Source organism: Clinocottus analis, unplaced genomic scaffold (genome assembly GCF_023055335.1).
Source record: "Clinocottus analis isolate CAN_PGR_092001 unplaced genomic scaffold, fCliAna1.0.p SCAF_3, whole genome shotgun sequence".
Lineage (NCBI taxonomy): Eukaryota > Metazoa > Chordata > Actinopteri > Perciformes > Cottidae > Clinocottus > Clinocottus analis.
The window spans coordinates 17,282,860-17,296,687 of NW_027176042.1; the positions used below are offsets into that span (position 1 = coordinate 17,282,860).

Here is a 13,828-nt window from a genome sequence, read left to right on the forward strand (position 1 = left end):
CACCTTGCCGTTAAATCCTTTAAAATGGTTTAATTAAAAAACAAAAAGTCACATTACATCACCATAACAAGGCCAGCGTTATAATGAATCATATGACAAACATTAACACATTTTCAAATGTATTGTTTTTATTGTTTTATACAATACATGACTTGTCTACAGGTAAAACTATTAAATGTAAAATGTTTCTTACAAGTGTTTAGGTGGCAAATTAAATTACTAACTTGCACATACATGGCCAGCATGTACACTTTGCATTTAAATTATCTGAGTATACTACCCTTAAAATAAGACATGGGACACTTCTGTGCCTGTATTCCATCTTACCTTGGGAAGATGGAGTTAACTTTTAACCACCCTCCCTCAACAATCACCATAAAAGAAGGCATTGTGGTTTTGTTACAAACAGTGACTCAGCATTAACCTCCGTTAACCTTTGAAGATATTCATTTACATAATAAATGAAATTCTGTCTACTGATTTGAATCTAGTGTGGTGTCTTGCAGGGATTTTTCCGACAGCTCCTCTTGGGTGGGTCTCTGCCCTTTTGTCACAGTGGGGTCTGAAAATCCTGAAGGATATAGGAGAGTGGAAAAAAACATTGGACATTTTGTTAAGCTGAATGGGAAACAATATCTGTATCCGGTAATCCCCTCATGAGATCATTGTGAAATGATGGCAGACCGCAAATCTAATCAGCACATTTATGGAGCAGTGCGGCTTTGTCTCTGCCAAGTCAGTCACACATCAAGAACAAATTTATTGTATTCTGTCCGCAGATGTTGTGAAACTTTTCATCGGCGATCATTTCAATTCTAAACTGTTCCAAAAGACGACAGCATAAAAGTACAACCGTTCCTCTGGATTGTATTTGGGGTGAGCCCTGCTGCAATGCAAGATTAAATTAAGAATATGAAAATAGTTAAGATATGTTGTTTTTCTTCAGTATTTCACCTGAACAACGGCTTTGTTTAAGTCAAAATGCGATAACGTCTGATAATGAATATACAACACACCATTGGAGCCACTTTCCTTCCATTTGATCTTGTTGTCTTCGGTGTGTCGTGTCCAAGTGGAGCGGAAGCTCACCAGCTCCGCTGTGATGTGAGCGAGACTCCACTGCAGACCTCTGGAGCTCTCTTTCCACAGATTACTGTTGAGGAATAACAGTGCTCTCATATATATTGCAATTTTGTCATATTTCTTTCAGTTTTATCATTATTCAGCTTCTCTTTCTTTCTTTCTTTCATGTTTAGAAACTTGTGGGTTTAACTATATCATGTTGGTCTTTAATTTAACTGTATGTAGCATTGAAAGGGGATCTATTGACAAAACAACAAATTAGCTTTATTCAATTGAAAATAATTGTTGTATTTCCGTTACCGATTGCATACAATGTACATGTCCAACAAGAGTACAATCCTCTTAGTTACCTGTGTCTGTTGCAGGGGTCTGGTGGGCCCGGGTTCTCCTCCACCAATGGAATAACAATCTTTTCAGCCATGTCCGTCAGCAGAGAGAATGTAGGATACACAATGAAGTCTATGAAACCTGTAAAAAAATAAATAATGTTGCCTCATTAACATGTGAAAATTAAGAGTTTTTTCGCTGTTAAAATGTGATTGCTGAAAACAAAAATAGATACTCAAATTTAATTCAATGATTTAAGTAATAAGGTGTAATATGACATTTATTTCACTGCAGTTTCGAGACTTTACCAAACATTAGTGTGGATGAGAATTAAATCTGAGCATCTGTGAGAGAGGACTGACAGAAAAAAAGTGTTTTGGAAAGCGAGACATACCGATCTGAGACTCGGCTACCAGGGTGCTTTTTCGATCACACAGAGGAGAGAAGGGAAGGCCGAGCTCTGCCTCTCTATCACCCTCACAAAGATAGAACGAGAGAGAAAAGATATCTTGAACAACATCCCACACATCACATAAAAATAACTTTTTCAAGGTTATTCGACTGCAACACTCACCACCTGAGACTTTTAAATTGTTCAAAGAATATCAAGAGTTCATTTTTTGTTTTGTTTAAAGTAACACAACAAACATTAACGGACATTCTCAGAGAGACGTTTCTCACATCTTATTTTCTAAACCGAGTAGAGCTGCCCAACATCTCTATATATTATTTATCTCTATATTATGTTTCCCAGTCTAGGTCTAAGCAGTGAAAATAGAAGAGAGGATGACAACACACATATTGCTGCATGGACAGGAAAGTCACTCAGTCAAAGCACCAGCCTTAATAACAACCAATGCTCTTATTGCCATCTGGCATTTGTGTGAATATCATGGCATTTTAAGTAGGTTGTGCGAACACAAGATTGACAGTTTTCAGTGAGCAGCTCTTTAACTTGTCGTGGAAGTGCAGGTTAATGTCTATTCACAGGAATTTGAAAGGCAGCACATAAAACACCCGGGAATTGCCATGAATTTACGTGGAATTTTGGTTTCTGGCAGCTTTACACGCCCGAGAGGCTTGGCAGACCCCCCAGGCCTCAGCTCAGAAGAAGCTTTTGCATGTAAAAGAAAATGCTATGAGCTTTACAAATGCAAATTAAGATAGTAGTGGGATTGTGACACATCAGTGGTCAATAAGTTCTCCATTTCCTAAAAAGTATTACATTTTAGGATGGATTTCTGGTATTATGTTACTGTAATTAAAGACTTATTCCATGGGAGGGACAGGATTTAAATATATATATATAAATCCTTATATATATATATATATATATATATATATATATATATATATATATATATATATATATATATATATATATATATATATATATATATATATATTACCACGTTTACTATTACACTAAACTCTAATTGTATTGTATGAAAAAAGTATAATATACAGTACATATATACTATATGATATTATATATATATATATATATATATATATATATATATATATATATATATATATATATATATATATATATATATACATATATAGTACTGATTGTGTTTACAGCTGTTGGAAGCAGGCATGACGCACTAGTGAGCCTCAGGAGGGGATCATGGTGTCTGGTGGATTGCAGCCTTCTTCCTTAGCAGCCAAATGCTCTCCGACCTACATGCCACACTTCTGCTGAGACTGGAAGCCAACCCAAATTGCAAGGCTACACCTCACAAAGGTCGACACACGCGACCACATTCTGACAGAATGCCACCAAAAACATATGACTTAGAATCGGCTAAAAAAAAATGCAATTTTCCATTCCCCAGGTGTTGCTGTACTATAGTTTCAGACTGTGGCCTGACACTGAAAAAGATACAGTAGTTCTTTTCTTCTTTATCAATGATGATTTTACTTTTGTCAACATCATTTTTCTTTCTTCAAAAAATACATTTTCATGTCATTGATTAGGTAATAGTGTAGCCCATAGATATCAATAACACAAATATAAATGACATACAATCTTCAATAACTGCATTATGTTTTACATTGACTTGTTAACACATTATGCACATGATTTTACAATGATGATGATGATGCTGATGCTGATGATAATGATCATCATCATCATTAGTTTATGGGGGCCTAGGAGGCTTGTGCGTTTCTGTATCATCACCCTCTCAACAAGATCAAATCGTTGGGTAGATATCTGGCGCATTTGATTCTCAGATGTTTTTTTCCAGACTAAATGTGACAAAAAGATCTTAGTTTGTAAGGTTTAATGTGGCTTTGAGCACATAAACTACATGTTCAGTAAACCTTTCAAACCTTTCCTCTTTGACTGTCTCTGCTTCATACATCTGCTATTGATGTTGTTTTCTTTAGTTCTGAGACTGAATACATTTGTTTGAAAGTTTCACACTCTTTTGTAGACTTAGTTAAGTAATTTAGAAAGCTGTAGAGTTGTTATTAGTCTTCTAACCTTTTGCCTGTTCAATCATGCCAAGACAACAACAGATCAAACCATTTACAGAAATACAGACGTATTGTAGGACATAAAAGAACAGAGAAGAAAGGATCTGCGCTATTTTAATTGCGCTCAATCTGAGAGTCATTTGCTACTTTTCACTTCAGTACATTTATTTAGGAGCTTACGTTAAGATTGTACATTCAAAACATATGCTCAGTTTATATAATATGATTAATTGTTCCAGATAATACTACCAAAAGTATTTAAAGTAGTAAAGAGTTGCTCCAACTTCACCAATGACAAAATAAAAGTACAGCTGACATGCAGTGTATATACATACTTTATAATGACCCAGCACAGCACAGTGACAGTAGCCAGTTTGCATTCCGACTGTAACTTTTAAAGGAATATTTCTATACTGTGTTATTGTTACTTTTACTGAAGTAAATTATCACTTTATCCTTCGTCCATGGCTGATTCAAAGTCGGATAATGCTAACAAAATGAGATTAGAGAAGGAGAGAAAGAGTCACGCTGTCAGTTCAGGTTTATTTTTAGAGTTCATACCTGCCTGAAGAACTCCTCCATCAGGGCCGTGGTCCAGCGAGAGTGCAGGGCCCAGGGCTTGGATGGATGGCTGATGTCCGCCGTGTGGAGCAACAGAGACAGTGCTTTTGGCTTGTCAATCCTGTAGAAACAGCATTATGCAGTCTTGTTTTTGCTGTCGTGTTATGCGTCTCAGACATGTCTGAAAGCAGACTTGCCACCAGCCGGTTTGACACTAATTTGCCTGTCAGACCTCTTTTCGGCAGGAATCATCTGAAACAGAGTTTATTTATGCACCAGAGTGTGAACAAACAGCACAGGCTATTAGTGTTACCGTTCTTGTTGTTGTAGACAGGATTTCATCCCTTTGACTTGCAGTAAGTGGGAGGACATGTCTGTGGACAGCACCATCTCTATAACTAGTGACCGCAGCTCCCTATGAACACAAAGACACAGTTTATGAGTTAAGCTTGCACTAAAACAAGTCTGTAACTGTACAGAATAAAAACAGGAGACTCAGTGAGCTATGTTTTTCAAATTTCCTGATGGATTTTAACACTGACTGGGACCAAAAGCCCACTACAGTATGCTGCCGGTGTTTGTTTTAGTGATATCTGCAGAGTGCTTCCATTAATAAAACAGTCACTTGTTGTGTGTGAGCTATATGAAGCATCAGCTTCCAGGATTATACATTTTACAACAGTTTGAATCTTTTTTATTCACAAACTAAGTTTTAGTGCAGGAATGAATTGTTTACACACATGCTGAAGAAAGTGAACTGATGCCAATATCTCTCAACCATAGTTGACCTTTGTCAATGTTATATTGTCCATGTACAATACAAAGCACATTGTTCAGGTGAATGACTAAATACAATGATTTTTGCTCACTAATGACATCTTTCATTGAGTGGTACTGCAGACACAGAAAGTACTCAGTGACTCAATCGCTATTCTATTGTTGTTTAGTGGATGATTTCTCAAACAGAAATGGTAACGTGATCTTGCATTGATTTCTGAATGAGAAATTGGATCTCAGGAGGTCAGAGGCTAAGGTCAGCTAGAAGAGGGGCGTTGTAGCCGGTAAGGACTAAAAGTCTAATTTAAGGACATTTCATGTCGGAAAGTCTGTCCCCTTTCTGGCAAAGCTGCTTTCACATGGCCGGAGGCCCCATATGGGGACAGAATTGTTCAGCAGGTGAAATTTTAACGAAATGTCCCCTTTAATTATTTTATATTTACTTTTCCGTTATTAGTGGGTTTAGACCTCCTCGCAGAAATCTTGTTGCTGCTCCGATTTTTTAAGATCTCTTTTCTGCCAAGTCTGAGCAACTATTTTCCATAAATGGTCAATCCCTCGACTTAGGTTTCTCTAATAGGCAACAGAAATTAAGATGGTAAAAAGATAGTCGTCTTACATCCATTCCTCTCTTGTCAAATTAGTGAAGATGTTCATTCGTTCGTCCTGCAGCAGGCGAAACGCTGCACTCAGGTGATGGCTTTCCTGTACCGAGCGATCATTGTAGATCAACGCAAACTCCGACCTGGCAGTCAGACAATGAAAGAGCAATAGAGGAGGGGATCAGCACAGACAAGATAAAGCGAGTTTACAGAGTGGGAAAATGCATTGAAGTGTATTTGTGCAATTATGTTGTGATGACGCAAGGATGGGGTGAGAATGAAATTAAAAAAAAACAAGTCCTCATTAAAGCACAATGACTTTAATGATAAATTTGAAGCGCAGATGAGAGAGTAAGATGTGATAAAAACAGGCGCCATGTGGGTATTAATGACTCAGTGTAGCACGCTAATTAACTAATTTCTCAATCAGGCATCTTGTGTCCACTCATTTGCATAATCTACATTATTAGATGGGTAACAAAACACATTGTGAAAAGATTTCCAATTAGTAATTTTGTTCAACCAAACATAAAATAAAACATTTCTTCAAAGAAAAACTTTAGCTGTGTGCTGAAGTAGTCTTCTGGGGGCTGTTACAAGTTTAGTTTCATTCTCCACAGAGAGAGAAGCTACAGTCAGCTTGACTTCATGACAGTCATGGTTTTTGAATAATTATTTCATTTTACGGTTAAAAAATGTTTTATTGTACGGGTCAATCATTTCCAAACACATTTATATTGAATGTTAATAATAACTTATTCGTTCCCAATTAGGAAAACATAGGAAACTATAGTACCCATAAAATATATAATTACAGTATCAAACATACATAGAAACCCTCTCATAAAAAAATATTAATTTCCATTTTTGGCAGCCAAGAAATTTCACATGCAATCGAGTGCAGTCCTGCAGTATTTCCAACCTACGGGACACTGACATGGTACATTTTGGGTGGACTTGAAGTGTGACTTAAAGATAGATACTGTTTGAGTTTAGATTCTGTAACTAAGACATGTTCTTATTGTGGACTATTTTTCCCAAAATAAAGCACAGCGATGATGGGTGCCAAGAGACCGCAATCTTCAGCCCTCCTATGTGGAAAATCATCATCTAAAAATACTGCGTTCCCTCCATGAAGATGTGTTTGCTTTACTGCTTGCTCTCTTTCTCTTTTCTAAAATTGTATCTAAGAAACACGACCTTACTAGTCCTACATTCACCGACATCTCTTACTATTTTACAAATGTCACAACAGGATGCAGCAGCATATATACATAGTGCTTCATAAGGCAGAAATAGTAAAGTGTGTTTCAGAAAAGGGGCTTACTTTGTGTGGATGTGAAAGTTGTTTGTGGTCCCTGTGTGTTCAAAGTCATGGATGGCCGCGGCAAATAGTGACGCCATCACCTCAAGCTCTGTCAGCCAGTGCTTGATAGACACAAGGGACACAACAGATGGATATAAAAACAAACTGTATGGATCGCGGGGCGCACACACTGTATTGTGAGATGAACAGTTCTTATGTTCTTAAATTACTTTAATTAAATTGATGAGGCTTCTTTTTCTTATCAACAACAAATCCTATGAAAAGACCAAAACCAACAAGGAATTATTCCTTCTAACAAGCATTACCTGTGTAGCCAAACACAGCCTATTACAGCTCATACATATTGATCGTTCTCTCAAAACTTTAATAACAGTCTGCAGTCATGCTAGATGTAACATTATATGCTAACAAAATTAACATTCTGACTAAAATGAGAGTAGACAGCCGTCTTAGAAAAGTACACAGTCTTTTGATTTTAATCTTTAGTAGGACCATGTCATACCTACTGGCAGCTTAACACATTGTTGATTTTGGTCTATTCATTGGATATATAGATGGTTATGATAATTTGCAAAAAATACCAGTCTCAAATAAGTAAAAAGGCATTTGTATTAAAGTGAGCCATGTGTACCACGAGTCCAGAGCGCAGCAGCAGGCAGTGCAGCGTCTGAGTCACATCAGCAGCGTGAACGTGGCTGTGGTAGGGGTTGGTGTGTTTGCAGTATCCTCTCTCCAATGCAGACAGGAACTCTGTCAGGCACGAGATGGGGATCTGCAAAGTGCGTAAAATAATTATGGAAGTCACAGCCAAGTTTTAAAATCCAATGTTCAGAAAGTTTGTGTGAACAATAAAAGCTAAAACAGCCTGATTGTTGAAATAAAGTTGCGGCTAGGACTGACAGATCTTACGGGATGATGTATGTGATTTGCACACATAATCTGGCAAGCCATTGTTCCAAATTGATAATAAAACCCATATGCCTGATTAAATCTGCAGTTGCAACACACATTTCCCCACAAAAGCTGAGGTTAGAAGAGAAAGAATGATCAAATCACTGCAATATGTGTGATCCAAAGCACTAACGTTCTTACATTTCTAGCATGACATATTGTATGTGAAGTGCAATATGTAAACTGTGCAATGAAATCCAAAGTTGAAAGACCTTAAACCGGCTGTTGAGGCCATATCTGGTGATCAGCTCAAAGAACAGAGTTCGTAGGGCGTGATCAGAGCTGGCGGAGTTCAGAGCAAACACGTCAAAGCTCCAGCGGTCAACATCCTGAAGAGAAGGAGGGGAAAGTAAATGTGTTATTGATGTATACTTGTGCGGTGTATATAATGCCTTTTGTGATGTCCGATTTATTGCACAAACATTAGTGGAGGTTTATACCCTGAGGCAGTTTACGACGACGGCAGGTTCGTCTGGCATGGTGGCTGTGTAGGACCTCTTGAACATCCTGAAATAATGCAGTGTTTATGTTGAGTTCAGTTAAAGTTCAGATGTTGACACTGTGCAGCGAACTGGTCTTAGGAGCTGTTTATATGAATTCTACAAAGTCCCTGTTCCCTTTGGAAGGATGTTTTAAAGAGAAAAGGAGGCTAATGTTTCACAGTCCAGCACAACTGTCTGTGTTTTCTGTGGCTATGTGAGCAACAACACTGCATGAGCTCATACTAGAATTATAGGACAGATGTGGAAATCAGTCATTTACAATGTGAGTTTTATAGTATGATTTTATAGTTTCCTTATTTTATCGTATTTAAGTCCCGTAAATTAAACATATAGCTGTATGACTGTCTATGTTTCTTTTCTGCAGAAGCTACATTATTACAGTCAAGTATCAAACATCCTGACATATTACACAGGCTTTCTCTAAAAAAAAAAAAAGCATGATCGTATAAGTAGAAGATCAAATTAACACGTTATTTTACCGCTCCACAAATATCCCAGCCTGCACTGCATGCACGATGCTGCGGAACTTGGGCTTCTCATCTGGCCGTCGTACAGGCCGCCGAACCCTCTGCGTGAAGGTGGAAGCCAGCCAATCTGTGACCTCTGAAGGCACGCCATCAGACCGCAGCTGCTGAAGGTCGTCCTCAGACTCCAGACACTGCCTGAGACAACACACAGTGGCAAACACTGGATTGAAGCTCGAGAGGTAAATCTGCCGCTGTGTCCAAAATCACTCTCTGTTTTCTACGCACTCTGTTTAATGTCATGTTAATTGTGAGTGTCAGAATCGAGTGTGTAAACCACAGAATATCTGTGATTTAGGGAGTAGTGAGAAAGAGAGTGATGTAGTGTGTTCGACCCATAGACTGTATAAATGAAGGAGATGGTTTCTGTGATGTCACCAATAGGTTTCTGAAGAGCCATTGTGAATGAAGCTTATAGTGTGTGACTCCAGACGTTGTTATCTTGGCAGTGACAACACAGGCTAACTCAAATTGGACAGAGGTGGATCGTTGGTGAAGCTGAGTCCAGGGTGACAGTCGAGCAGATAGCTAGCTGCCAGTGACCTCAGATGGCACCCACCTGTCACTCAAAGCCTTACTGTAATTGTTGGTATCATTTAAACGGGTAAGTTATGTAAGAACAACAGCTAATATTTATGTCACAAACAAAGATATTAGCTGACTGGTTTTTGTTCAAGGCAGTAAACATACAGTGGAAACATGCGTCATCTGCTCATGATGAAACTATTCCATACAGTGGTGATATTGTTAGGCTAGAGCGAACCCCCTATCTGGGTTTCATTTGGGTGTGCCAGTTTTCTCATGCAGGTTAACCAAATTGGTGACACAAAATTGCCCATTTATGTGAGTGTGAATGGTTGTCATAATGTGCCCCGTGACTAGCAACCTTGCTGGGGTGTACTCTACTTTGAGCCCAGTGTACACTGGGTTGGGCTATCAGGCCCCTGTGAGCCTGCTGAAGGTAATGGCCATAAATGCAGTAACAGTTTGATATCGTTCTAGTCTTGTATGCCCTTCAATGCCCTTTCTGTGGGCTTTTTGCCCACTCGGGAGAGCCGAAATTGTCAACATCATAATAGTCCACTATAGTCCACCTTGTTCCATCGAGGTAAACTGCCTCCAGTAGCGACGCTGTGAAATCCAGATTCTTTTTGATTTCTTCAAAGTCAACATCTTTCTCCTCCAGCTGCTTGAGCATGCTCCTCAGCCTAAAATAAAACACAGACATTTATTTGATCGTGAACACAGTAAAATAATATGGCAGATGCCCTTTTTGGAAGTGCTGTAGCTGCTGTTTTCGCCTCTCGAAACAGCAATTGCCGAGAGGTAATAGTTGTGTGAAAACAGTTGGAGGTTACAGCACTTTGGCATCAAAGTCTTCACCTTAAATCACACCGGATACAGTAATACAAGTTATAGCTCCAAAAGAAAGGTCAGTTTTTGTAAAATGGGCGCTTTGTGCGAAACAAGCTTTCTGAACACAGAATTGAATTGACAGCACTTGTCATTGTCTTGAGTGAGTGAAGCGAGGTACTTTAACAGGTTGAGAAATCTTCCTGAAAGGAAAGAGTTCATTTGGAAGTGATTTAAATGCCAAGCTGTCCAAAGTAAGCCAGTGGCAAAAGGGCATCATTAGTGCCAAATTTTCCATGAGAGGAAAACTTCCCATGGTCGAGGTCTTATGTAACCCACATTTGGTCAAAGTGGGCTCCATGAAAAATTATGTTTTTGGAGAGTTTAAGTCTTGGCCACATTCTGATCTTGTCTGAAAACATGTTGCTCAATTTGAAACTTTAAATCAAATTAGCAGAAATGTTGGAACAGAACTAATCTCCTGCGACATGATGAAAAGCAAATGTTGCAGCACATGTTACCTACAGAGTTGTCCACCTGCAGCGTGTTAATGTAATCTCATTAGAGTAATGAATCCAAAAGCTTTCACAGCAACATAAAACTCTGACGAAAAATATCTCCCGTAGTGTATCAAAGTGGAATCTTTCTGCTTTGATTGGATTTCTATTTTCTCTGTCGCCATTTGAAAGAGAGATTCATTTCATCTGATAACACATTTGTGCAACAGATGATTTCCCCTCAACATGTTTGTGGTGTGCTACGCGTACGCTAACATGACCAGAAGGATTGCGTTCAAACAACGCCACGCCGCACCATGGAGCCAACTCCTGGGGATGAGACGCTCACAGCTTTTCAAGTGTTTATCACGCTGGCACGGGCTTTCAAAAGCTGTTGAGTCATAAAAATAGCACGCATCTGAATGCCACCGCTCATTTGCAATCTCCAGTAATCTTTCATGATAACACAGTCTTTTTTGTTTCAGCTGTTCACAGTAGAAGAGCCTCTAGACAGGACGTTTACAGGAAATTACTCGTCAAGTGCACTTGTGAAACTATGTTTACAAAGAGACATGACAAATCTTCCTTTGGCCCAAGCTTTGTTGAATCTACACATGGTGTCATTTTTACTAGGTGCACAGCAATGTAGAAGTGGACTGGTATCAGCTTTGTCAGCACAGATCAAAATGGAAATATATATCTGGGTACATTGTATTGAGAATAAAAAAGTTAACATAAACATATCAGATCATATCTCATTCCACCATCAAATTGCCATAAATTAGAACAAAAAAGGACTTTCATGACGTGAGAAATGTGTGAATTTAAAGCAAAACATTACTCCAAAACACCCAACAATGTTACAAGCTCTGATCTCTGCAGACACGAATACATTATTGCGTTAACCAAAACAAAACCACATGACCACCTCCGCAGCACATTTCCCACACACAGAAAAAGCATGAGAAAGATGAGTGTTCACACAACCACTTGAGAGTGACAAGTGTTTGCTCTCATGCTGCTAAGTCGAGTCAGAGAAAATCTTGATGAATGCGTAGAATGTGTAAAAATAAAAGGGCAACTATATTCTTGATAGGAGACTTTTCAAGGTAAAGCTACAACTCTCGGCTTTGCAGTGAACTGCAGAGATAAAACAGTCAGAAAATCCACCGAGGGCTGCAGCATTATTACTCATCACTTACACGCTACAGGGTGTATTTTTGACTCACATATTTCCTTTGCTGCAAAACAAGAAAACTACATCAGAATGGGATGCAGACAGCCTTGCTGCACCCAACAGTGATTCATCATGTTACATTTAAAGATGTAGCATCTTTGGTAAAGTCCTCCAGCTTTGTGTGTGTACAGTCACAGAATGGCTGGATGTGTGTAGTTATGATATCATGTGGGCTAATCTTTACCCTGTCTTACCTAGAGATGGGGATCTGCAGCCGTTTCTTACGGATTCGCACCAGTTCAGCCATTCCACACTCAAGCTGTGCCCTAATGGACCCCAGAGTTCAATGAAAAAACGAAAACAGGACGAAAAAAGGGAACATAAATGCAGAGAGGCTCTAAGCTGAAAAGTTCTCCAAACTACCAACGCAAACTTTGTGTGTCCTGAGACAGACTTGTGTTTCAACAGCTCTCCCACCCACTTCTGGGGGGACCGACTCCACTTCACTCTGATTGGTTAGGCAGGCCCAAACTGTGTCAGTATGTTTGTGTGTGTGTGTGTGAGTGTGTGTGCGAGAGAAGGAGAGAGAGAGTGAGTGTCTTTGTCAGTGAGTGAGTGTTTGTGTATATGTGTACACACGTTGAGTGAAGTGTGTGTGAGTTGACCTCACTCACTGATGAAGTGTTGACTGCGAGGCTTTCAAGCCGCGTGTACTCAAATCCCAAATGAGAATTTTCCACCGCAGCCGCAAATTAGGGAACTACACAGAGAGTCTTTCACTGAAACCCACCAGTCACCCAAACCAAAATACATAAACAAAGCTTGTCCTCGAAAGCCACCCACAACAGCTCGGTAGGTTAACTGCTGTGCTTGATACCGCACTGCACAGAAAATAGCCACCCAAACATTGAAATTAATTTTCTTTGAACGCTTTGAGAGGCTGCTTCTTTTTTTTTTTACGCATCTATTTGAGCTGAAATTGATTTCAGAATTTACTCTGCAAAAAGAAAATAAATATGCTGTCAGGGAACTTTTTTTTACAAAAAGTGCAGCGGCAGCGTGAGAGCCAGCAGTGGCACCTTCAATCAACAGCACAAAGCCTCAAATCATAATTAAGGTCATATCAACAATTTACTTTAAGAGCGGGGTCGAAATATTTTTATTGGAAATGTCACAACAATAAAAGTCAGTGTTTTCTCGGAAGTAAAGGGAGCAAACGGTTTCTCTCCATTAGACACAAACCTACAGTCGTCCTGAAAACACTTTTATAGTTCTAGGTCTTAAATGCATTACTAGTCTTTATTTATAGAGTATTGTGAGAGCTGTGTGACAACGTGGCTTGCATGGGAAAACCCCCTGCCTGCTGTCCGCCTCCCTCCTTGCTTGTCTTGCTTTGGCTGCTGGGTCAGACCGACTCTCATGCTCCCATGCTCTTTGACATGGCTCAACATATTGCAAAAATGATGAGAAGTACCATCACAACATATGATTCTCCATCTCCTGTCACTCTGAGCTGTTGTGTTTTCACCCAATTTTGCTATGTTTTAATGGAGCAAAAATAGAGCAATAAAAATGCCAGAGAATGATGCTTAAACAGTATTTAAACTGTGACGTCAATCCAACATTTAAAAAGAGTAATTAATCTAGTGTCACTTACAA

At 39.1% G+C, this 13,828-nt stretch overlaps 1 protein-coding gene across 1 annotated transcript; it reads right to left on the minus strand.

The window, feature by feature from the left end:
• Window positions 1-167: 167 nt before the first annotated feature.
• LOC137796276 (dual specificity calcium/calmodulin-dependent 3',5'-cyclic nucleotide phosphodiesterase 1B-like) lies at window positions 168-12,483 on the minus strand. Its single transcript, XM_068594117.1, has 14 exons — window positions 12,424-12,483; window positions 10,237-10,350; window positions 9,098-9,280; window positions 8,556-8,622; window positions 8,328-8,444; window positions 7,796-7,936; window positions 7,165-7,265; window positions 5,855-5,980; window positions 4,772-4,873; window positions 4,459-4,579; window positions 1,805-1,886; window positions 1,434-1,551; window positions 1,017-1,153; window positions 168-571 (listed from the first exon to the last, which is right to left on the minus strand). The coding sequence occupies exons 1-14, from the start codon at window positions 12,474-12,476 to the stop codon at window positions 474-476; spliced, it is 1,560 nt and encodes a 519-aa protein (XP_068450218.1). The 5' UTR covers window positions 12,477-12,483; the 3' UTR covers window positions 168-473.
• Between the last annotated feature and the right edge of the window lie 1,345 nt (window positions 12,484-13,828).